The sequence below is a fragment of the Trachurus trachurus genome, assembly GCF_905171665.1.
Source record: "Trachurus trachurus genome assembly, chromosome: 9".
Taxonomy (NCBI): domain Eukaryota; kingdom Metazoa; phylum Chordata; class Actinopteri; order Carangiformes; family Carangidae; genus Trachurus; species Trachurus trachurus.
In genome coordinates, this window is record NC_139895.1 from 14,366,592 (window position 1) to 14,391,907 (window position 25,316).

The window sequence follows — 25,316 nt, forward strand, 5'->3', positions numbered from 1 at the left end:
TTTTATGCGAACTACATCTTTTTCTGTGTAATTAGTGAACAATTTGATACAAACGGTGGTTTGTGAAGTCACTTTTATTGATAGTTGACAGTTCTGTTTTAATGTGTTTATTTTACAGGACATGAACCTTATTCCTGCACAGAAGCAATCTTAAAATAATGACTTTTCTCATTATTTTGCATTACAGCTACTGTATGTCAGAACTTAAAGCAGAAGTGAGTGGTCCGGTCGTTTTCGCTAATGCTGCGTTCCAGGCAGGCTTTTGAAATCGTAAATTACAGCTTCAAGTCACAACTTACGACTTTGTAGCGTTCCAGGCAACCCACTCGTGTTTTTCCGACATGTTTTACCGGTGAAAGTCACTATAACGGCCACTCGTAACTTCCGACCCGTGAAGTCGTACCAGATCGAACTGGTACGACTTCACGGTCGGAAAAATACGAGTTTCCTTGAACGCACCATAACAGTCCTCGTCCCTACGTCACCACATTCACGGCGTTCCTTGGCTGCACACACAGCCCTGCATGCCGTTCTCTCTCCTCATTGGATAAAAACTGTAGGATACGATAAATGTTTTCTCCTCGGCTCAGAGCAGAGCAGAGTGACTGACAGACCCGTGTTTCGGTCCAAACACTCTATGTAAGTGATTGCTGTCGGAAGATATAACTATTTAAGACTTATATTAACACAAATATATCACTCACTTCTGCTTTAAAGGGATAGTTCGGGTTTTTTGATATGAATCTATATGGCTCTTTACCTAACTCCATGGCTTCATCACTTGTGTCATAATCAGATATGTTTATGTGAACTATCCGAGCAGTAAACTCCGTGAAACAGATGATAGAAACGCGCACAGCCGTCTACAGGCGGCAGCGCGCAGTGATACGGAGGGAGAGAAAATAGCGCCAAGCGATTGCGAGGTCAGACTTTTTCGTGGACAACGGTTTTGTGATGCAAATGTATCACTCTTTTGAATGCATATTGTTTTGAGAAGAAAAACGCTTTATTTTCGTGACCCCAGCCAACTAGCCGGACTACATTCGTCAGCACCGAAACCAGGCCGGAACTCCGCTCACGGGACACAGTCCGGGGAAAGTCACCGTCACAGCACGTAACTGATGATGGGGATGCCATATAGATTCATATCAAAAGACCCGAACTATCCCTTTAATGTCTCAAATCAATGATTTAGCAAAAAACAAGAAACCATCTCAATGACTTATTTCAAAATTATGACTCTAGTAACTAAAAATAATGAGAGATTTTTTTTCATTTCTAGTCTTTATTTCAAAATACTGAGTCATTTTGAGATCTATCTCATCTCTCATTTTGCTGAGACACTAAGTCATTATTTTTTAAATGATTTTTCATTATTTTGAGTTAATAAGTACCTAATTTGAGATAAGTAATTATTTTGAGGGTCTTGTTTTAATTTTCAGATCTATGGAAATGGGTTTCCATTAGGCCTATTCTGAGTTTGTGTAAGGTTAGTTAGCACTTGAAACTTTGAAAACACGACTTTATTAGTAAAAAAACACAAAGTTGGGTAAGTCAGATTGTGGACTAAAGAGGGTTAAACAGGCCTGCGGCGTTTTTCCCTTTCTTTTTCTGTCTTTTATTTTGAAAACTGGGATTAGCGTGCCTTTTTTCTTTGACACACACACACACACACACACACACACACACACACACACACACACACACACACACACACACACACGAGGCGGAGTTAGACGAGGATCCACATCGGTGCCTCTGCTCAGTCTAGTTGAGGTTTTGCTTCAGACTCTCTCTCTCTCACTCACTCATTCTCTCTCTCACTCACTCACTCACTCTCTCTCTCTGCGGCTGTGGGATTAACTGAGCTCCTGTGTTTGACGGTACTGAAGCGAGAAGAAGTGAAAACAGTGTCTGTAAATATGTAACCGCGCAGTCCAGTTAAAAACTAGTGTTTGTGCACCACCGGGACGGAGAAGGAAGATGGACTCTGCCGTGAACAACGCCGAGAAGGAGAAGAAGCGGCGGTGGCTGTGCGGGCTGCTTTGGTGGTCGCTCCTGGTCGAGCTGGCGTCGGGAGGTAACAAAGCAACTTTTTCTCTCAATGAAAACAAAAGACATATCAACTCATTACGTGGTGCTTTCACTGACGGCTTGTTAACGCTACAACCACTTAGCTACTTTATCTCCAACGACTTTCCTCCAGTGTTTGTAGTTTACAGAGGAAATAGTTCCCTGAAGGCTACTTAAGATTTCAAGTTATGAGGTAACAAACCCAACACAATCCCGTAGCTCTGCTTTATTTGATTTCATTTATTTATTTATTTTAATGGCTGCTCTTCCCTTTTTATCTGGGCTGCAGCACTATTTCTGTATCATCACGAGCGTGTCTCCAAAAGCAGGCTTTAGTATCACTTTACAGAGGATTGTTAAATGTTTTTTGTGCGTGCTGTGGAGTTGCTGTGAAGGTTCACAGGTCTTAAAATGTTAACCTCAGGGTGACATCCAACAGAACAACACCATGTCAATGTGGATGTGAATGTTTTCGTACTGCAAACAACACAGATGCAGGTTTAGTTTTCACAATGCATGACCTTGCATGATTTTGCTTTTCAGGTTGATAATCTTAATTTTTTATTGAACACAAATGATTTGCTTGAGATTTTTGATAACCTGTGTGTGCATGGTGTATAGCCTATGCAGTGCACTGTAAGCTCCTACAAGTCTCACCTTGTTAGATGCAGCAGCAGCAGACATGGGACTGTGATGCCCACTGCAGTGGAAGAATATCTGTGTGACAATAATACATTCAAACAAATGCATGTAAATGGACAGCTATTGCCGTGGTGGTTGACTTCAGGGGGAAAAATAGTTTTTTTTGTGTTTTTTATAGTGATTTTTTCTTTTACAGATGTACATTATTTACATAGATATGGGCATTCATTAGGCCGTCTGGTTGATTTGACTCTGGCCATGTGTCATCTATATTCAGTGTTCATCCAGGCTGTGGCCCGGGGGATAATCAGGAATTATTTTACTGTGACTCACACTGAACCATATCCTTCAATGAATATAACTACAGTATAGACATTTGCTTTACTTGAATGCGTCTCTGGATGTGAGCATCGTCTGTATTCCCCTCACGTTACGAAACAAGCCTTGTCCCAGGTTTTGATAATGCATCAGCAACAGAGTGGCACTCGGAGGGAAAAAAAAGAAAAATCGAAGAGACACTTCAGTCAAGTTGCATCTCTTGATTTGTTGTATAAACTGAGCACACAGGCAGTGACAAGCACTGGTCTCGGCCCCTCAAATTAACTGTAAGCGGGTGTTCACTAAAAGGTCACTGGCTTTGTTGTTGGAGGAGTTTGGGGGGGTTTGTGAAATCTCACCGAAAAAATGTCCCTGTCGCACGGAAAGTGGCCCTGCAGACACGTAGATTACAGAACAACCTTCACAATCCTCCTCTTACTGCACAGTCAGGTTGACACAGGTATATTTATGTGTGGGTATTGTTCTCTTTCATTTACATAACCCACAAATGCCTGTGTTTCTGCAGCTGGACACCAACCTTCAATTCCTTCCCCTACATTATAGTTATCCAAGAGCTTTCTAAGAATCCAGCAGCTTATAGGCAACATTAAGGGGACCACCCTGTTGTGTGAATATAACATGACATCATATGACTTAAACATCATTGTTACAATTGCAAAATACAAATGAGCATGCATGTCCGGTCCATCCTAGTGAATTTAAGGGAAAAATGTCATTGCTTTCCTCTTGGTTAGTTTTCAGAAATGCTTCCTCGCTGTTATGTCCACAGAGCCAGTCAGATGAATGAACATGACGTATGAACTCAGGACAATAAACTCACCCTGTCTGAGTCGGGGTCAGAATAAGGATAAGTAAATCTGAACGGCTTGCGCCAGTGGGCCAGATTTTTCCCTATTTCCAGCTGCATTTAACAATTTAACGGGCACATTACACCAGACTGAGAGTTATAACTGAGGACGGGCCCCACAGTTAATGATGATTAAATTCAGTTCAACACAAAAGAAATGCATACGGAAAAAATTCACTAGAATGAAAAGTACTTATTCAGCTGTCTGCTTTTGTTATGACATAAAAAAAAATTGTAACGCAGTCTGGGTTCAGGGCCTTAGAAGATTTCTGTGTGAATTTGTTCTGAAAGTGCTTTTAGATCCTTCTGTGGTCAACACTAACATGCACCAGTTGGATGGTGATGTTTGAGGTTTGCAGGAAAATATGTAACTTGGGACAAGTAGGACAGCAGCAACTTTTTTCCCCCAATCACTTCATCTTTTTAAACAAAAATGCCCAAACAGTCATTAGTAGCATCTTTTCGGCAGCTTAAAAAAAAAAAAAGTATAGTCCTATTTGGTGGGAACATCTTTTTGGACAGTTGTTGACACTTGTAGATGTCAAACTGTCATTAGGGAAACTGGGATTGTGAGAAATTGATTTTTCCTTTCTCTATTTTGTCACTTTTTATGAACTTTGGCTTTGTGACACATTTGAGGGCATTTGCATAATGTGTGCTTTGCCACGTTGGACATGTTTGCCTCTCTTGCTTTGTGTCAGTTTGTGTCATCTTTTGCAGACGGGCTTTGTGGTGTCTGTTGGCTATGGAAGAGCAATCATGCCATATTTTGCTTTGTGCATCTGTTTTATTAACAAGCCGTGGACTGTCAACAAAACTGTAATTTGTAAAATAATAATAATATTGGCGCTAATAGAATTAAGTAAAATACTATTCTGATGTCATGTCTGATCAAGATTGACTTGTCTTTCGTCTCTCTGGTGTCAGCTCCTGTTGATTGATGGCTATATATTGATAATGGTTGAAGGGCTAATTTACATGCTTTACTGGTTTAATTGGTTTGATTTATACTTTACAGTTCAAACAGATTGAATGTGATTGACCCATTAGTGCATTAACCCTTTTAGGAGTTACAACAATGCATTAACTCACATTAACTTTATCCAGCTTCACCAGTGAGTCACTCTGGGCCATTAGCAGCAAGCTGCTCTTGCCCCTGGGTCACGTCGAACTCCGGATAAATCACATGTGGATTGGACACATCTCCTCACAGAGGCGAAGATTTGTTAACCTTTGAATATACGTGGGACTCTGGAGCTCATTAAAAAAAAACGAACTGGTGATGGCATGAGGGGCCTTAGATGATAAAGCCTCAGAACACGTTAGCCTAGATTACAGGGTGATGTGGAATGGCAGGGAGGTGAGGTAGAAGAAACAGCTGGGTCCATCCGCCACACTGTTTCTGGAACATGGGGCCACAGACAATGTGGGGATGTCAGAGCCTTTCATGTTCAGGTTGAAGGTTCCTGTCAGGGCAGGGCAGGCCCAAACATGTCTGACTCCCTCCAAGCCACATCCTCATCCACTGCCTCAGTCTCGATTCTGCTGTTGTAGCATTTAAGTCAAATACCTTTAAAAAAAATTCTATATGTCATTACTACAGTTTTGGACAGTCCATGAACAACTTGCTCCTGAAGCTACAAATGAACAGAGACAGGAATCTGTAATCCTGTATGTAGCACTACGCAAGCAGGCGGTGTTGAGTTTTGTCCTGAAGGTGGTTATTATTCTGTAGGTAAAGCTTTAAAAGTCATAATCATACACTTGTCGTACTTGCCTGCATGTAAACCATTATGGTGGAGCATATAGAGTACAAAATACTACTGGCCCACCGGGAAGGCTGAGCTAAGCAGCTCCAAAGAATATTACAAGCCCCCCTTAAGTAAGGTGAGGTATAATTTGTGCATTGTGTGTGTTATAACACTGTGTGTGTATGTGCACGTGCTTTGCTCCACTTGTAAAGAACAACCAGGATGATAATTAGCCTGGCTTTTATATCTAAATGTCACATGTTGGCTATATTAAGACCACAATGCTTGACTTGACTTGCTCTGTGTTTGTCGTCCTTACTGCTACTGTACTTTCTGTTCCCCATCTCCCTCCAGCTCAGCCCTGTTTGAATGATGCACTGAATTAAGACTGCAAAAGACAGTCAACAGCACATTTGACCATATACAATGTCCCACTTGCTCTCTCCTTCTCTTTAAAAAGAAAACTCTCTCTCTCTCCTTCTCTTTCTCCCTCTCCCTCTCCAACCTCTCTTTCTCCAGCCTCCTTCTATGGCGACGGCTTTGTACAGCTCAAGGCAACAGAGTCGTCCGACCATAACATGCTCCGCGTTCGCTTCCGGACTTCCAGCACCAATGGCCTGCTGTTTCTCGCTGCTGGCCAGACCGACTACTTCCTGCTAGAACTCCATGCTGGTCGCCTGCAGGTGGGTACATCCATGGCCCCAGCGCATGAGCATATGTGTGCAAGCATACATTAGCGCACACGTGCACTCACATTGTCGCATGCATCCAGCAGTATGCAGATGTATATTCTCAACCACATAGATGCTCTCAATTGGCACAGACGCAGAAACACACACACGCGCGCGCACTGACCACCGTAAGCAATGGTTCTGTCTCAGTTGACAGTGTCAGTCTCTTGACAGAGTAACACAAGCAGACAAGCCTGAGCGTTAACTCCATACCAGTCACTTCTTGTCGCAGTGGGAAACAAGAGCTAATAAAAGCAGTCAGATCTGTGCTTTTAATATATTTGATATATGGGCTCATTTTTACCAGATCATAGCGTGAGATACGCAAGTTTTCTGAGCATACTCCTCATATGCCTGCTGTAACCACTCCATAATATATACATATATATAGTATAGGAATCCAATTGGTGATTATTTTCATTATTGATAATCATTATTATAAATTAGTTGGTTTATGAAATGTCAGTGCACTGAAAAATGTGTGCTGAAGGAGATTCTTTCATCAAATTTCTTGATCAGTAGTAGCAAGAGTGTGCTGTCACTATGTTATTGTTTCATTTGTGATAATGAGAAGCTCACTTTTCTGATTGGTCTGAATTCCTCAGCCAAATAAGCAAAATTAGAAACTGGCTTTAATCTTAAATTCAAGTGAATAGAAACAAACACGACATGCAGTACAGACCTCAGGCCATCTGCCTCTAATTTAAAGACAACATATTTTAACCTTGGGAACACATAAGAAATTTAGGGCAGGTTTGTGTCCCAAGCAGGAGGCACTATCTTTAGCTCACAACACAGGCATGGCTGAGGGAATTTAAGGATAAAATACTTTTGTCCCTTCACGAGTGATTCTAAAGCATCCTGTAAGTAGCTCTGCTGAGCTTAGTCAGCACACAAAATTAACAGTTGTACTGTAGTACTTTTTCTAAAAATTTAAACACATTCGTAAGAAGCACAGGGAGTCCTGAGATACGCGTTGTAGCTTTTGTGCATCAAACTCGAGAAATCCTTGTGACTAAGCTTCTATTCGTGTTAGACTTGGGCTGCCGGGAATAAATCATACTGACGACTGTGTTGCATTGTTGTACTTCAGTGAGCACGAGGAGTGAAAGGCTCGTCCCTGTTCCTTAAACTGTCACAGGTCACCAAATACATTTTTTTTTGTTCACCACACAAGTTTTCCTCGGGCTTGGGATCTCATTCCATGTGAGTCAGACATGAGTGTTGCTCCCTGGAAACCCGTGCATGAATAGCAGGGACTCAGCAGCAAGCCTTGACAAGCATGTCATCTAAATGCAGCATTAGTTTGAGATGGTGACATGATGCTCTGAGGACATTGCTGAGGGCAAAGAGATAAGAGTCCTCTTCCTGCTTTATAACACAGACAAAGCTCACCGGAGACATCATGGAATATAAACAGTCTAAATCCTGTGTTTCCTTTTCCAAGTGTCAAGGTGTCTACAATTAATCCTTTCATCCATGTTAACAGTAAAGAAATTCTAGTCATCTAATACAGTTGTAACCTGTACTCGCATGTTTAGATAAACATCTACATCCATTGTGGCTTTGTGAGGCAAATAAAGTGTGTGAACCAACAGACCAACACTGCTATTTCTCAGCATGGCTCACAATTACAATAATTTGGCAGCACAACATCTATTCCAAACCGATTAACTTAAACTTAGATTTAATTGCTGCTGAAATCACTAGATGGGCCTATTATTCCTATGATGTAGCATATGTTGTAATTGAGTTGTTTTGTTTCCTATCTTAGCTCAAAATGGACCTTGGATCTGGGGAGCGACAGTTACAGTCAGAAAGAAGCACCCAGCTCAATGACCTGGCCTGGCACTCTGTGGAGGTCCACCATGCGCAGCACAACGTCACTCTAACTGTGGACAAGAACTCCCACACAAGTGTAAAGATGCCAGGCTCCCATCGTGATCTCAACATCATGGATGGCCTCTATGTTGGAGGTTCAGGGGGCCTAGACAGACTTTACATCCCCAGGGACCAGCTTGGCTTCCGAGGCTGCATGGAGGACGTGATCTTCAACGAACATGACTTGCTGTCATCCCTAAGGCCATATACTGGATTTAAAAATGTCCATGAGGTGTCTTTAGGCTGCAGTCCCCAGTTCTTTGCCACAGCGGAAGATCCTATCAGCTTCTTCAGTTCCAGGGCTTACATTTCGTTTCCTACCTGGAATGCCCAACAGGAAGCCATATTTCAGTGTGTTGTGCACACTTCAGCAAAAGAGGGAATTATGTTGTACAGTTCAGCCAGAGAGGGGGACTTTGTGGCTGTGGAGATTCAAGAGGGTTTGCCAGTGGCCATTGTTGGGAAAGCTGGAACCAAAACTGAGCTACGTTCCCTTACGTTCATCAATGACAGGAAATGGCATTCTGTCAAGTTACATTTCAGTTCCAAAAGCGTGGAGCTAACTGTTGATGGAGAGATGGTGAAAACCAGCATCAGCTCTCGTTCAAAGGGGCTTCAGCTCAAAGGCTATCTCTTTGTTGGAGGTATTGACGATAGCACTCGTTCAGAAGTTAGAAAGGTGGGGCTTGTCTCTGTGTCTGGAAAGCGTGTCAGGGGAGGTTCCTTCAAAGGATGCCTGAAGAACATTGAGGTCAATGGCGTCAAGATGGGTCTTTCTAGTGCTGTAGTCACCAAGGATATCTCAGTTGGATGTGAGCCAGAGAAAGAACCAGAACCATCAACCACCATAAGTCCAACAAGTGTTCCAGGACCCCTTTTTCACTTGGTGACGCCCACACCATCTTTTCACATGTCCACCCTTGCAAGGGGCTTGGATAAAAGGTATGGCTCAGATTTTGTGCATCTCAGAAACCTTGTTGTGCAGGAAGGTAATAGAGCATCCCTTGAAGCAAAACACATTAAGGTTCTTCTGGACTTCAAGAAACTTGGCATTCGGCAGTCACAGATTATGTTCCGAATTCGGGAACAACCGGTCCGGGGTCAGATAAGGCTTGATGTCGATCAAGACCAAGAGGAGAACACTTTCAGCATGTTGGACCTCTGGCATGGACGAGTGATGTACATCCATGGAGGGTCAGAGGAACCAGATGACTTCTTCCTGTTTTCAATCTACTCTAGCAGTAGAAAGCAAGTTCCTAATTATTTGAAGAACAACAAATTGTACCGGTACAATATTACTGTGACGCCAACCAACGATGCACCTGAATTAAGTCTCCCTGAGGGAAATCTTTTTGTCCTGTTGGAGAACTCAAAGAAACATCTCACCACAGATGTTCTGAAAGCTGTAGACATTGACAGCAGCTATACCGACCTTGTCTTCTCTGTGCTTGGGAACCTGAACGCTGATGCAGGATATTTGGAAATTGAAAACAACCCTGGGAAGGCAGTGACCTCATTTTCATATTCAGACTTAGAAGAACTCAAGGTGTACTATGTTCACAAAGGAGTTAGAAACTCAAGGATAGTTCTTAGAGTTAGTGATGGAGAAAAAGTCAGCAACACTGTGGTCCTAAGGGTCATGGCAGTAGCACTGGAGTATAAGATTGCCAACAACACAGGCCTTGAGATCCTTCAAGGAGAGACGGCGATAATTGGTACAAAGCAGCTGGCTGTCCAAACCAATGCTGTGAAACAAGTCGTAGACGTCCGGTACGATATCATTGAACCTCCTCAGTATGGAGAACTCCAGAGGCTTCATTCGAGTGGTGAGTGGAGGCTTACCGACTCATTTTCCCAAAGACTTTTAGAAAAAGAGCGCCTGAGATATGTTAGCACTTTTCAAGACATCCAGACATCCAATGCCACTGATTTCTTTAAGTGCAAAGTTAATGTGGCTGCAAGGGCCAACACTGAACTACTCTTCCCAATAACTGTCAAGTGGGTGAAATACCACCTAGTGAGGAATGTTATGATAGACCTGGATAAAGTTAGGAAAGTGACAATGGACTCGGAGCATCTCTTTGCTGCAGCTGAAGGTGTGACGCTCTCAGAAGATGACCTTTATTTTCGGGTTCTAACCATACCAAAGAAAGGAAAGCTCCTGCTCAACACCACAGTATTAAATAAGAACTCAACCTTTAGCCAAAAAGATATAACAGATCTTAGAGTACATTATGAGCTAGTCGACAGGCCTTACGAAGATACAACTGATAGGTTCAAATTCCAGCTAGTTTCCAAACACGCTCAGTCTCAATACTATGATTTCCAGTTTTCTATTAAAGCTGATATCAACAGTGTGTTTATGAGAAATGACGGACTCTCGCTTCTGGAAGGAGAAAGCAAACTTATTACAAGAGATGAGCTGTTTGCAGAGACCTTGAGTACAAAGGATATGTACTACACAGTCGTAAGCAGCCCCAAACATGGAAAGCTAGCCCGCATTAGTCAATCAAATTCCAATGCTAGCTACAACAACATCTTAACCTTCAGTAATCGGGATATATTAGAGGAACGAATAATGTACATTCATGATGACAGTGAAACGACTCAAGACGAGTTCACCTTCATAGCCTCCACCAGCGAAGGGTTCAAATCTTCCATTGCAGAGGATGAAATCGGCTCAAAAGGAGGGTCATTCAACATTTCCATTCAGCTTGTCAATGACCAAAAACCAGTACGTGTTGTTGATAAAGTTTTCCACGTAGTAAGGGACGGACAGAGGTTACTCACTTTAGAGGATCTGTGTTATCATGATGTCGACACTGATTACGATGATGGTCAGTTGATTTACACTCGACGTGGAATCCCAATGGGAGACTTGGTCCTGGTTAATGACACTACTCATCGGCTTTTCCAGTTTCGACAGAAGGATTTGGAAGAAAAGCGAGTGTTGTTCATCCACAGAGGTGTCAGCACAGGAAGATTTGTGCTTTTTGTGTCAGACGGAAAACATTTTGTATCAAGCCTTTTAGACATCAGCGCACACGACCCTTTCTTGAAGGCTGGGAACAACACTGGATTATTGGTTCAGAAGGGCCATTCGGTAACCTTTTCCACCAGTAATTTCAGTGTCATATCAAATCAAGACATCAGAGATGACCAAGAGGTAACTGTCAAGATGGATGTGGTTCCCAAGTATGGAAAACTTTATCGTAATGACACAAAGGTGAACTCGTTCACACTGTCTGACTTGAAAGATGGGCTCATCTCCTATCAGCACGATGACAGCAAACATCTGTCTGACTATTTCAATTTAACAGTGAAAGCAAAAGGCCTTCAGTTTTCAGTCAAGGTCAATGTTAAGGTTTACCTGGAGAGTCACCAGAGGCCGCCCATCGTGCTGCATCACAACACTTTACTGGTAGAAGAGGGAAAACCAGTGAAGATGGATGAAACTAAACTTGAGGTGGGTGTTTTAGAAAGGTCTGCTTAATTATTCCCAATAAAAACATACTTATCCATTTTTTATCCTGCATGTATTTATTGATATTACAAGATCCAATTCATTTTGCTAATTTGCTTTAGCATTACGGTTATTCTAAGATCTAATGTTCATATTTGTTTTTGTAGTTCTTTATCTTTCATTACTGGGCCATAATCCTCTCTGTTTCAACACATAGACTAATGATAAGAAGAATTATGGATACAATTTTATGATATAATTAGAGACATTCAAGGTTATCCACTTCTAATTCTTGTTAGTAATGCAATCATGCAGTCAAACAATATTCATCCTTTACAGTTATGATAACAGAAGGAAAAATATTTGGAGACATCACCAGGGCATATTTTGTGTACTATCCTGTTTTTAAGGCTGAGAAGGGAAAAAACAAACAAAAGGACTGCTGACCTGTTTTTGTTTATTTTACAATGATGCCATGTCCCATATAGAGTAAAATGATAACTGAACTTTGGTGACACATGTAACATTTCAGGTTTAACCACAGACTACATTTTGTGATTGTTGCAGGTCACTCATGAAGACAACCTGCCATCTGAGATTGTATTCACAGTCAAGGTAGCCCCCTCTCATGGCTTTCTCCGGCGTTTTGTCGAAGCGGAGCAGCGCCACATCGGAACCAAACAATCCCCCGTCAAGACGTTTAGCCAAGAGGACATTAACAATGGGAACATCCAGTACATGCAGGTTGAGCCTAACAAAGTCGACGACACCTTCATCCTCGACGCCACCAACGGGGTCACTGACGTCAGCGACATTAGGATGTCTGTTGACATCATCCCACGCCTCATCCCACTTCAGGTCTCAAATTTCACTCTGAACGAGGGCGCTTCCAAGGCACTGACCCAGGATGTGCTCAAAGTCACCAACCGACACTTTTCAGGAATCAACTTCCTGTATAGTCTGACTGAGCCCCCGCAGCACGGCCACATTGAACACTCTCGACATCCTGGCGTGTCCATCACCTCTTTCACCCGGAGGCAGGTGAGTTATTCCTACAGACACTGCTTTGGTTGCTCTGGATAAACAACAGCAGACAGGCAGATGGATCAGTGGATAAATAATTAGATTTAGTGTGGCAGTAATATTTTATTTACTGAGATGAGAGTGTTTTCCCAGAAATGGCCCATATAAATGGGATTTATTGCAGTGGTTGTAAACAAAATACATTCTCAGTTACATCCGTATCTAACAATAATAATAAAATTTTGCTTAGATGGATGGATTGATGGATAATTAATCTGACATATTATTAGTGCAGTAATTATTATGACATTTTAACTACCACTGAATCCCCCGAGCTCATCTTCTCCATTTTGTGTCACGTCAATTTCAATTTTACACTTTGAGATTTTTTAAACCACAGGCATTTTTGTGGTGTTTGTAACCCCAAAATCATCCCTAATTAAATTATAACATTAAAGTGTATTACCCTTGCGTGACCCTTTCTTCTCACCCTATGCCAGCTAGAGTCACTTGTTTTGTTTTTCTCTCTATGTGCATTTCACGCCACCGCCTAGTGACCTAAGTGTCACATAATGTTAGCGTTTTGTTCAGCTGTATTATGAATAAATCTTTGCCAGTTTTTGTGTCAGGTTTTTCCTAATTATTTATAATTTCCCTGATGTCCAACCAGGTGGAACATGAATTCATTTACTACGTCCATGACAGCAGCGAAACCTTAGCCGACAACTTCACTCTGATGGCCAATGACTCAAGCCTGAGGAAGCAGAGTGCAGCCCAGACGGTGTACATCCAGGTTACAGCTGTCAACGATGAGCCTCCTGTTATTACAGCCAACAGGGTCCTCAGGGTGAGTCTGCAGCGCTCTATATTTAAACTGGACATGCTTTTTTTTTTTACTAGCAGGTCTGGCACCATGGCTTACTGTCAGGCAGTTTTCATGGGGGCAGAGTTGCAAGTTGCCATGGCTGACTGGCTGGATGAGGAAACTATGTTTGCTATGTGGAGGAGGGTCAGTAGAGGAGGGGGGGGTCTGGCTGCACAGACCATGCGTTGACATATATTTTGGAGATGCCTGCGACTTGTATGCATTTCAGAAACATTGCCTAATATTCAAACATGTCGCTGCTTCTCTGTGAGGGTCAGCAGGGCCAATGAATTGAAAGTGGAGCTGCTACCCTGCAAAGCCTGGGTTGACTGGAAATGATTTTTAAAGCTTCTCATGAATACTAAACACTGGAAATCAAATGCAAAATAACCTGTGGGTATAACAGGGACATTAGATCATGCAGCTGCCTTGAATTTAATCCATTCCAGAGCATCATCATAGCGTTGAGTGGCATGATGGCATGGCCTGGAAATAGCAAACACTATATAACTATTATTACTGTATAATTATACAGCCTCAGCTAGGGCCTGCTTCTCCTGCTACATAACTATCCTCACTGTCCTCTTATTCCAAAGAGGATTGCTGGGAAAAGCATTTTTGATTATGATTCATAAATGACAATGTCATTGTTGTGTTGTGTGTGTGTTTGTGTGTCCTTGCGCTGTGCACTGCTGACTTGTACCCCTCCAGCTTCAGTGGCTGGAGTTGGGAGAGGTCCAGGCTGGAAAGACAGGCTGGAGTATAGGCCTCTATTGTGTGTGCAGCTTTGCCCCAGATGCCTCAAATTCCTGCAAACTCAGAGAGGAGCAGCTTCTAAAATTTACTGCGCTGAAGAGCAGCAGCGATCGAGGTGAATTCAGGTAGTTTTGACCAGAAAACACTGTAAATAAGTTTATGGATGAATTTTGGTGACAGTTTCTGACCAACTGCTCTGCCACTTAGTGATGATCCGTTTTATGCAAATGAGATCAGTGGTCATTATGTCATGTTTTACCAGAGGGGGAACCGGGGTGTCAGTGTCCACAAGGTGGCGCTCTGCCACTGCACATAGTGTGGAGTCTCAAACTGTAGAAGATATGAAGAGATTTACAGGTCTGCAACAGACTGAGGGGGAACAGGATGTTTTTCTTCATACAACTTATTGGAAAGTTTGTTTTGATTTATTCTGAATCAATATTTTAAGAGGACTCATCAGATTTTTATTCAGTAGCATGCCACAGGGATTATTGTTGTTATATAAGATGGGTAAATGCTGAATAAACCATAAGACAATTCTGCATGAAAATAAGCTGATGCCTTTTTTTTTTCCTTTTTTTAATCAAAACTGAAATAAGCAAACAACACAGATGATCTTTATTCAAAAATCTGAACACTATGCCAACAGATAATATGAGTTTTCTATCTATACCAGGTATATATTATCAGATATTTAGATAATAATGTCATCACAATGACTCATGTGTGCATGTTCGGTGCTTGTTTAAAACTGTCAGGATCTAAAGAGGGACTAAAACTCATCAAGTTGTCACATAGAGTCTCCTGAAGTCAAATTCTTTGTTGTTTGTCATGAGGGCTTATCTTTTTGAGACAGGCTAAATGTGAAGAAACATGTGAGATATTTTTATTTAGTGCAGGTGAGATTTAAAAGAAATGTATTAAACCACCTGAAAACTGTTGAGATGTGGAAGGCAACACTTACAGGAACCCAACAGAAAGCTGAGTGTGGTGCAGTGGTGTTTTGACTGTGACGCTGTCTGTGACTAACGCTGCCTGATGAGCGCCCTGTTGTGTCTGGGGGATTGATTTTTCACCCACAGGGGCTGTTTGTGCAAATTGATCTCATGTGTCTTGTCTTTGAATTTGGTGGAGTCACCCCTGGTGCTGTTTGTCAGACCCATCCTGCTGTGGCTTCCTGTTTTAATGAGGGATTATTGGAAGTGTAGTCATTTCCTGCTATGAAGAACAGGCACTCGCATGTGTTCCCATATAATACGGCAGGGGAGGAGATGGGACCGATGTGATATTAGTCTACAGGTGCAAATTGAAACAGTGCCCCATGCTTCTGCTCCAGTAACATTTCCAACCAAGTGAGATACCAGCTCACAGCCAGTTAGTGATGTAGTGAATTTAGAGCAGTATCACCCAGTATTTTGTAGTTTTAAAAGGTAAAACTTTGCCTCGGATATTTTTTATACCTCATGATGTTTATGACAAGTTGCACGTTAGCCCCAGCAAGTGGGGTTTGTTTTTCGTCATTCCACCCACTTCCCCTCACCTTGCAAACTGCAGGTTTTGCAGTTTGAGCCGTTTCTCACATAAACCAACCTACAGTAGAAATACACGTATTTAGTCAGTGTGTGAAAACTAGAGAAGTAACTGTGATCACACCCTCTATATAAAATGCTACCCATCTTGTGACTGCAGTGCACCCACAAACAAAAAACAGGAAGTTTGCACTCATTAGTGAACAACACAATAATGTTGTGATACATAAGAAAGCTCTTGGCACTATGAGCTCCAGTCAAAATGGATTTTATTTTCCAAACCTAAAATTAACATGTGCTGTGACCTTAAACCTGTTGTGATCAACTTTTTTTTTTTTTATCAAAGAAAACAGGTGAAATACTGTAGCTGCAAACCTGCAGATTATTATTGCTCCTCTGCAGTGTTGTCAGCGCTATAGAGCATCTTAGAATTTCAAAGCTCAGTGTTTTTATTTTCCACTCCATGACCTTAGGCTACTGCTCTCATTAGCCTCACATTCTCTCAGAGAAAAGAAAGTCTGTCCAAGCTCACTGCTCACAGTCAGACACACAAAGACGGCTGCAAGCACTTAGCCACTAAACAGAGAAATAAATATATTCAGGTTTAACCAGGAATTAAATAATTTTACCTTAAATTTGGGCAGTTTTAACATGACAGATAGCAGGTAATAAGTACTAAAATGGTTGCTGTACTAGCGTTAATTGACTCATCTTTCTGGTCAGCACTTTTAAGGTGGCAAAATTGTGGTTTGTGGCCTATAAATGACTGAAATCATTGTGTTTGTTGTCAGAAAATCCTCCCTCCATCCTTCCTTATCGAGTGCGTGTGGCCAGTAGTTTAGTGTCCCACGTGTCTGTGAGTTCCTCTGTTCAGACCTTAATTGTGCCACTGCTCTACATCCTATTCTGCTTCAGGTCTGCATTGTGTCATCAAGCCTGAAGGTGACTTTTGTATGTTCATTATGTTGTTGACTGTGACTGGAGTAAAGCCCAGGGCGACATCGGTTGTTATTGTCTCAGCATCTTCAGGTGCCATGGTTAAGAGATTATTTTTGTAACTTTGTGCTTCAATGGATGAAGGAACAGTAGGGGGGGAAAATGGACCTAGAGAGAAGAAAGAGAGAGAACAACACATTGGAGTAGCCTTGCAGCTGGACTCACACCCACAGCATCCTGGGCCCATTGTATGTGATGATGAATGACAAGGACACATCAGCTGTTTCCGTTTCTCTTTTATGTGACTTCCTTTTCAGTTGTATTGTAGCAGCAGAGATAAGGTGCATTTAATCAGTGGGGTAAAAAGTACCTGACATGGTTTTGTTCTGTACTCAAGACAATACCGTTAGATTTTCCAGACTACTTGAATTACGACGGATGTTTCAGACCGGCGGCAAATCGAAATAAGCTTTAAAGTCTAATGCCCTATTTGTATAACAAAATATGAATCAATCAAAATAAATGTCAGATTCACATATGCCTGTCAAATAATGTTAGGACCCTCACTCTGAGTAATGTCAAACCCACTCTGTTCCTGGAGGTCTGTGTCTTCATCAGCATCACAGATGACGTCTGTTGTCCGTGTCTCGTGTCCAGGTTTGGGTGTCCTCAGTAACCGAGATCAGCCCGGAGGATCTGAGGGCTCAGGACCAGGACACGCCTGCGGAGGAGCTCCAGTTCATGGTGATGCCGCCGAGCAACGGATACCTGGCCCTGAAGAGCGCCCCCATGAAGGCGGTGCTCAACTTCACCCAGGCGCACATAGACCAGGGACAGCTGCTGTTTGTGCACAAAGGTAAAGCGGGAAACTAAAAGTAACACTGACTGTATATGATATACAAATATTTGATATCAGACTTGCTACAGCACAAAAAGTAGATTCATACGGGCACAGGACAACAGTCCATCACAGGGCTGACATATACACTTTAAAGCTAGCAGTCAACTTAGCAAGGGACAAGTATTGTGTATCGAGCCTATCTTACTGTGTGGCAACAGTTTATTAATAATAATGATTTCAGTTATCTCACATTATTCATTTAAGAACAAAATGTTTGTCTTACATAATTTGCCAAAGTCTAAGCATTATAAATCAGTGTCATTTTATTCCTTGGTTAAGAAGAATTTTGAGTCACTGAATGAAAACGTAAAATGTTTAGTATTTTTCGTAAAAAGTACAAATTGGTTTGTTGCTTCTTTTACCATAGTAAATTATTTCAATTCAAGGTTATTGACCACCTGACACATTCAACCTAAGGACATAGCCTGAATATATAAGATAGATAAATATGAGAAATATGAGATAAATAATCTCATATTTCAAGATCTAAGATTTGAAATCTGTGCGAGCACGGGATCATTCGCAGCATGTTTGCCCTGTGCTCATGTCGACCATGCAGCAGAAATAATGTGAAACTTTCTTCAACAGCCATGAAATGACTTTGCAGTTCAGACAGAGTGGACTGGAAGGCGGGCGGCTGGAGGTGGTAATAGTCTGTGAATGTGAAGTGAAACCATGGATAAGATCTGTCAACATTTGATTGCGTCAGTCTCAGATGAGATTTCTGCTCACTCTTCTGATCCATATCTCTTTTTTTTTTCTTTTTTTCCATTGCCTGTACTTGTACTGTACCACCGGCGGGAAAGGTTCAGATAACAATGTGTAAGGTGCTCGACCCCACCCTGTGTGATGAAGAATTTCTTCTTTATACAAGCACATTTACACACATCTACACCAGTATAGACTATTGGTTATATTCAGTAGCCCCCTATTGATTCAGAATAAATTTTAGCTTGCGTTGCAGTTTTTTCTGAGACCACCATCAGGAGTGCTGATCATTTACTTTCGTTTTTATCCGTGTATTCTGCTGAAACCAGACGTTGCTCATTTGTAAATCTGCTCGGGCCGAGAACAAAGAGACGTCTTGTCCTCGCAAAACTTTGATGCAGTTGTTCTTTATTCAATGCAGCAGGTCAGAGTCTAACAGCGTGTCCTCAGAGACTTCTTGACAGTTTGGTGTTGTTTTTCCTGTCATGTCCAGGTGCCATGTCTGGAGGATTCAACTTCCAAGTCAACGACGGTGTGAACTTCACCCCGAGGCAGATCTTCAGCATCACTGCCAGAGCCTTAGTCCTCAGTCTGGAGAAAAACCGTCCACTCAAGGTGTTTCCAGGTAAACCCTTCACTCCGACTAGCATCATGTCATCACAGGAAACCCTTGGATTGCTCTAAAGTTATATTCTTGTCAGTAACACATGCTTTCTAACAGAGAATTCAAAGTGGGGTCAAAAAAGGAATTAAATTAGTTTTATTTCCTAGAATGAGGTCAGCAGAACTTTGGGCATCTTCTGTATAGTCCTCTGTATCATGATGAAACTACACAGCTGCTCCCTTGAAGGACCTGAAACCAAATATTTTTGTCTGGAACAGTCATCCACCCACACATAACTCTTTTTAGGTTTTACTGTATCAACCAAAATGTATTGACTTCCTCTTTTTCGGTTTCATTTTTATTATTTCTTAGCAAAACGATGATGTATTGTGTTTGCGTGACCTTTCCCAGTCTTACTTGCATCAATCTCAGGCTAAAAATTGAAATGGTTAAATAATTCAACACTGTTCTCCAGTGGTGTATTAAGGCCATTAAAGCAGGGTTGGATCAACCTCACCATACCACAGAAGCTGCCGCATGCTGTGTGACATAATCAATATCATACTCAGCCTACATGATATATTTTTAACTGAAACCCCCCCGAAAAACTTAGATTTGCAAGCAGAGGAGGTTCGAGTGGTAAAGTTTGCCTCCTGCTCATCATTCAAATATAAAATTCCAGCTTAAAATAGAGTGTCACTCTTCCCACATGCTCTCCTGCTGACAGTCCTGTCAGTTTTACTAGTAGTATCTGGGTCAAAAGCCTGTCCTAGCCATCCTCACCTGCATCACATCATCAGTTAGTGTCGTGATTCATATTGTGAGTCATTTCATTTGTATAATTTAAAAAGCCCCACCATTGCTCATCGCTTTGCAGACAATATCACATTCTTTTTTCTATTCAGTTTGTGAGTTTTTATTATATTTAGCACTTAAATCTAAGATATATTCATATTCTTTCTCATAGGTGTTCCTATGATTGACACTCATACACCAACATTTTCCAGCAGCCAAGTTATTACATTACCCAAATACCAGACTGGTGATGTTTTAATATACGGCATGCTACTTTCAATACTCAGGAGCTAAAAATAGACTTAGAGCCGCCTGTGTCTGCAAACACATCTGAGATCTTTTTTCTCAGATTTCCAGTGGTCCGATCCGTGAGTTAGGGGGAAAGAATATTGTGAGGGCTGCAAACTGCCAACTGGCACGCTCTGCTGAGCTTCCCAGCCACAGGGTGAGTGTGTACTTGAAAAGCTGTGCCACTGTCTGTCTGAGGCAGCCCTGTTTGTGCTCTGTGCCAGGCGGGACAGGGAGAAAGGCAGGGGAGGGGGGGCGGGATGGGAGCTTTAACTGACAATGAAGGGTTTTGATGGGGTGAGGGGGGTGGTGACATGAAACACTTTAACACTGTGGTGGGGGGAGATTAATGTTTTTCCTCTTCCCTGCAAAAGTCCTCAAATGTCTGAGCTGGTTTTCTGTTAAACTGTGCAGAGGCTCCTCACTAAATGGTTGCACATGCCTCATTAGGAAGGCCAGTGTTGTGTTTACCTGATGGTGTGTCGGTCTGACAGTGAGTCATTGTGTTGTTGCCGGCAAGTAGAGTGAGGAAATAATACACAAATCAAATTATTACACAGCTGTGCAATATTAGACAGTGCACATCATCAGACAGTCTAACATGGATGATTTCACAGTGTTGTAGTTTGTTATAAACACAGAGAAGTGATTTGAAGTGGCTGTGTTTGGTGGAAAAGGAGCTGGAGAGAGAAGAAGACAAGTGAATAACACTTCTGATGGATTACAGTGGTGTATATGGAGTAATGATACACTAATGTTGACTTTTCTCGCCTCTTTGTTGCTGTATTTGTCAAAAACTGTTTTATTATTATTTCATAAACGCCTTGTTTTCCCATAGGCCACTTCGGGTGTTTTGATTGTATATCTCTGAGCATTCCTGCGTTCATGTCTATATGCTGCCATCAAGAACAGCTGCACAAATATCTGACAGTATAGGAAATCCCATCTCCTACAGATTTAGAGCATGATAGGTTTTCATTGTCAAAAAAAAAAAAGACAAAAAAAGAAAGCCCGTCTCCCCCTCTTCCCCTCGGAAAGGAAATTTCCCATGAGAATGACAAGTCTCTTTCGTGGGAGTGCGCACGAAGAGTGATGAATGAATATCACTGTGCTTCGACCTCTCTTTCCCTCTATCATTGCTTTCTATCTCTCATTTATCGGCAGTCTTTTTTTAGTATGCTCAACAATCTTCTCAGTGGCAGCGAGGGGTTATGGAGATCTATGTGGTTCATCTTACAAAGAAAAGAAGCTCTCAGAATGTGAGGCCCTGTCATCATTCACAGAGGATGTTTCCCTTTAGGTTTTTCTCAAGTGGAAGATTTCCGCGCCTGCTAGGAGCTGATCCACTTTTAATTTCTTGTGTGGATTTTATGTAACACCCGCACTGCAGTTGGACAGTGCTGTGTAAAAAAAAAAAAAAAAAAAAAAAAGTCTGTGATGTCTGCAGTGCCGCTTTAATTTTGACACATCAAAGGAGGCTCATCAGTCTATTCCAGACCTTGCTTTGCATAATTTGGAGTCAAAAAGACATGAAACGCCTTCAGAGGGAAAAAACTTGCTGGATTTGATGGAGCCACGCAACAGTTTTAACAATGTGGTCACAGCTGAACTGAACACCAGACAAGAAAACACAGAATTCCTTCACAGATACAGATTCATGGTCGGCAATTGAGGACACTCTGTCACTAATTATCTTAAATCTGTTTATGTCTTTCCTCCAGGTTCATCTGCACTGATCACAAATGAGCATTTGCAAGTGGAGACCAACGACGTTAGCAACACCTCCAATCGCATCATTACATTTAGTGTGATTCGGCATCCTAAGCTGGGGCGACTGGTGACGAGGCAGCCTGATAATTCAACAGCAGACATCTCCACTTTTACACAAGACATGGTGAGTGAAAAGCTGAAGCTGCACTTTTCCTCAGTATATTTTAAACCAGAGTAAGCCTGAACATCACAGCTACTCCATTCATGTGGGAAGTTGCCAAATTTCCAGAGTATGAATAATAGATATTCTGCATCCTTATTCAGGAAATGGACTCTGTGCTTCTTGAGCTGAGTGGAACACGAGGCTTTTATGTAATCAGTTATATCTTGATGGATTGCTATTTGACACAGTTAAAGCTGTGGTGCTTTGTGTACTATATCTTACTGCTGAGCAAAGCATATTTAGATTAATTAAGAAATCTTGGACACACTTGTAGAAATGTCTTGGTGAAGAATTACTGAGCCATTGAGCTTTCTATATGTAGTTAAACCATCAGCAGTCTTAAGGGAGGGCTAATCTGCTGCTGTTGCACAAATTTGTGGCTGTTAATTTTTTTTGGACAAAGCTTTCCCAGTGATTTGTGGCGTTTCTGTACCATAGGTGGACAAGAAAGAAGTTATATACATTCAAACCCCTATTGAGTCAGTTGGCTGGGAAGCCATGGACACTGTGACTTTCTCTGTGGCATCACCGCCCGCTTCTCTGGACAGCCAGACCTTCAAAATAGATATTTCCTATGAGAATACTGGACCTGAACACAACACAGTCCTGCTGGCAAACACAGGTATGAATAAAAGTTGTTCTGTGAGGCTACAATTAGACATGGCAATGCTTTGAGCTATGTTAACATCAGCATGTTCTTTATTCACTGCACTGAAACCCCACAAACCTCCTATCCAAATGCTCCTATTTATGTTAATTTATCACTAAACATGTTCAACAATGCTTTCCTGGTGATTTACTTGGTGTTTTCTTGGGGACAGGTGCTGACGTAACAGAAGGGGAGAGTGTTGTCATCGATGAATCTAAGCTTGATGCCTCTAATTTGATGTCAAAACTGCCAACACCTCAACGAAGCTCCCATGAGGTCTGGTTCCAGGTAACATCCCTGCCTCAGCACGGTGTCATCACGGTGGGTGAGAGAAACCTCACGAAGGAGAAACCAAACTTCTCCCAGTTCATTGTCAACAAATATGGCATCACCTACAAGCACGACAACTCTGAGACAACACTGGATTCGTTCTCCTTTAGCGCATGGATAAATCCTAAGGGTAAAACGGCTCATCGCCCTCAAGATGATAGTGATGTCGTTGAGGAGCGTTTCAACATTACAATCAAGCCGGTGAATGATCAACCACCTTTGCTAAAAACCAAAGCTCCAAGTCTGAAGGTGGTGCAAGGAGATACAGTTGTCCTCGGGCCTGAGAACCTCAAAGTTGAAGACTTAGACAATCCCCCTGATGATATTAAGTTCTCTGTGATTAGCAAGCCAAACAATGGCTACCTAGCTCTTCAAGGAAGTTTGAATCAGTCACTAGTGGCCTTCACCCAAGCCCAAATCAATAACAGAAGCGTCTACTTCATCCATGATGGAAGCTCTGCCTCGGGGGTGTTCTACTTCAGTGTCACAGATGGTCATCACAAACCAATATATAAACTTTTTAACCTTGAGGTGACAGAAATCACAATTTCCCTGGTCAACTACACTGCACTGACGCTGGAGCAAGGCAAGACTTCAACATCTCTGACCCAGGATAACCTTGCTGCTGTTACCAATGGGAAAAACTTCACCATTCACTACCAGATTACAAGGCCTCCAAACTTTGGCAAACTTCTGAAGGACAACCAAGAGATAACACAGTTTGAACAGGAAGATCTACAAGCTGGGAGGTTGTCCTACCATATGATCTCCAGTTCCTCTGGAGAAGACAGCTTTGAGTTTACCGCCTTCACTTCGGAAGCAAATCTGACCGGTCATGTGTTTAACATAACTGTCACACCTTTGATCCAGGTTGGCAAAGGTGTGAGGATTCCCAATGGGATTGCTATCAAACTCGGCCCTAGTTTTCTCAATGTCTCTGAACTGGCTCACATTAGTAGTAGTGACCCTGTATTTGAAATTATATCCCATCCTAAGTACGGGAAGTTGGTTCAGGCCAAAACTAAAACGTCCAAGAAAACTGTACAAGCAGATTCCTTCACCTTTCAGGAGGTGATGCAGGGGAAGGTAGCCCTGGAGCTTAATGCAAACATGACAGGAGTTCAAGAGCTGAATGACTCAATGGTGTTTCTACTGAAAGCTGATAACATACAACCTGCTATAGGGGAGTTCCACTTTAAAGTTGTGCCATACGACCCAGGACTTTTTCCCACCACAAAGAGTCCTGTCCAAACCACAGCATCTGTTACACAGACACCAGTCCAGACTTCCAGAAATGGAACGGCTTCACCTTTCCTGTCTACAGCTTTTCTCTCCACCCAGCAGCCCAGCAAAAACCAGCAAAAGTTCCAGGCACGCAGCCGCTGGGGAAACTCCAACAGAACTAGCATTTTCAGTACGACGCTGGGCAAACCAACACATGGAACGGAGGAGTTCCCCTTTAGAAACACACCAGTTCGTGTTGAATCCTACCCTCAAAAAACCTCCAATCCGCTCCTGGTGATTCTTCCGCTGCTGGCCCTGCTGCTGCTTGTAATCATCTTTGTGGTCCTGGTTGTGTTTCTTCGACATTACAGGCAAAGAAAGCAGAGCGCTACTGCGCCGAGGGAGCAGCCGTCCACTGGTCTTCCAAACAGTGAGTCCTACCAAGGCCAAGCCCAGAGGAGCACAACAGTTCCTACAGTGACTGTCACTCCATTGAACCCCAACGGTCCAGGCAGCCCTGTCCTTGATCGATTATTGGTGTCAAATCACGGGCCGGGTTATGACACCATTGATTCAAACATGCTATTAAGTTCTTGGAGCAATGGTTCCCCTTCAGCGTCTTCCCAAATTATTAGAATCGCCACTCCTACTCTTCAGAAGAACCAGTACTGGGTATGATTTTCCACAAAACCGACTCACAGCTATATCATGTATTGGAGATACTGTTACAGGTTTTGATGATGGATTAAAATAAGTTTAAGGTTAAGTACCAAATGAGGCTCTAATAATTAATTAATTTATTATCTTAAAGCTGCATGAATCAATAATTTTGCTTTAAAGGGGAACTATGCAAGATTTTTAGCTTAACAATGCCACACTTTTTACCTTAAAGCAGAAGTAAGTGATATATTTGTGTTAATATAAGTCTTAAATAGTTATATCTTCCGACAGCAATCACTTACATAGAGTGTTTGGACTGAATCACGGGTCTCTCAGTCCCTCTGCTCTGCTCTGAGCCGAAGAGAAAACATTTATCGTATCCTACAGT

At 42.1% G+C, this 25,316-nt stretch overlaps 1 protein-coding gene across 1 annotated transcript; it reads left to right on the forward strand.

Annotated features, from left to right (window-relative positions):
- The first annotated feature begins 1,814 nt into the window (after positions 1–1,814).
- cspg4ba (chondroitin sulfate proteoglycan 4ba) lies at positions 1,815–25,102 on the forward strand. The gene is made up of 10 exons (XM_083978187.1): positions 1,815–2,080; positions 6,172–6,335; positions 8,158–11,730; positions 12,295–12,768; positions 13,421–13,597; positions 17,494–17,692; positions 18,939–19,070; positions 21,854–22,026; positions 22,504–22,687; positions 22,887–25,102. The coding sequence occupies exons 1-10, from the start codon at positions 1,984–1,986 to the stop codon at positions 24,944–24,946; spliced, it is 7,233 nt and encodes a 2,410-aa protein (XP_083834313.1). The 5' UTR covers positions 1,815–1,983; the 3' UTR covers positions 24,947–25,102.
- Positions 25,103–25,316: the final 214 nt, after the last annotated feature.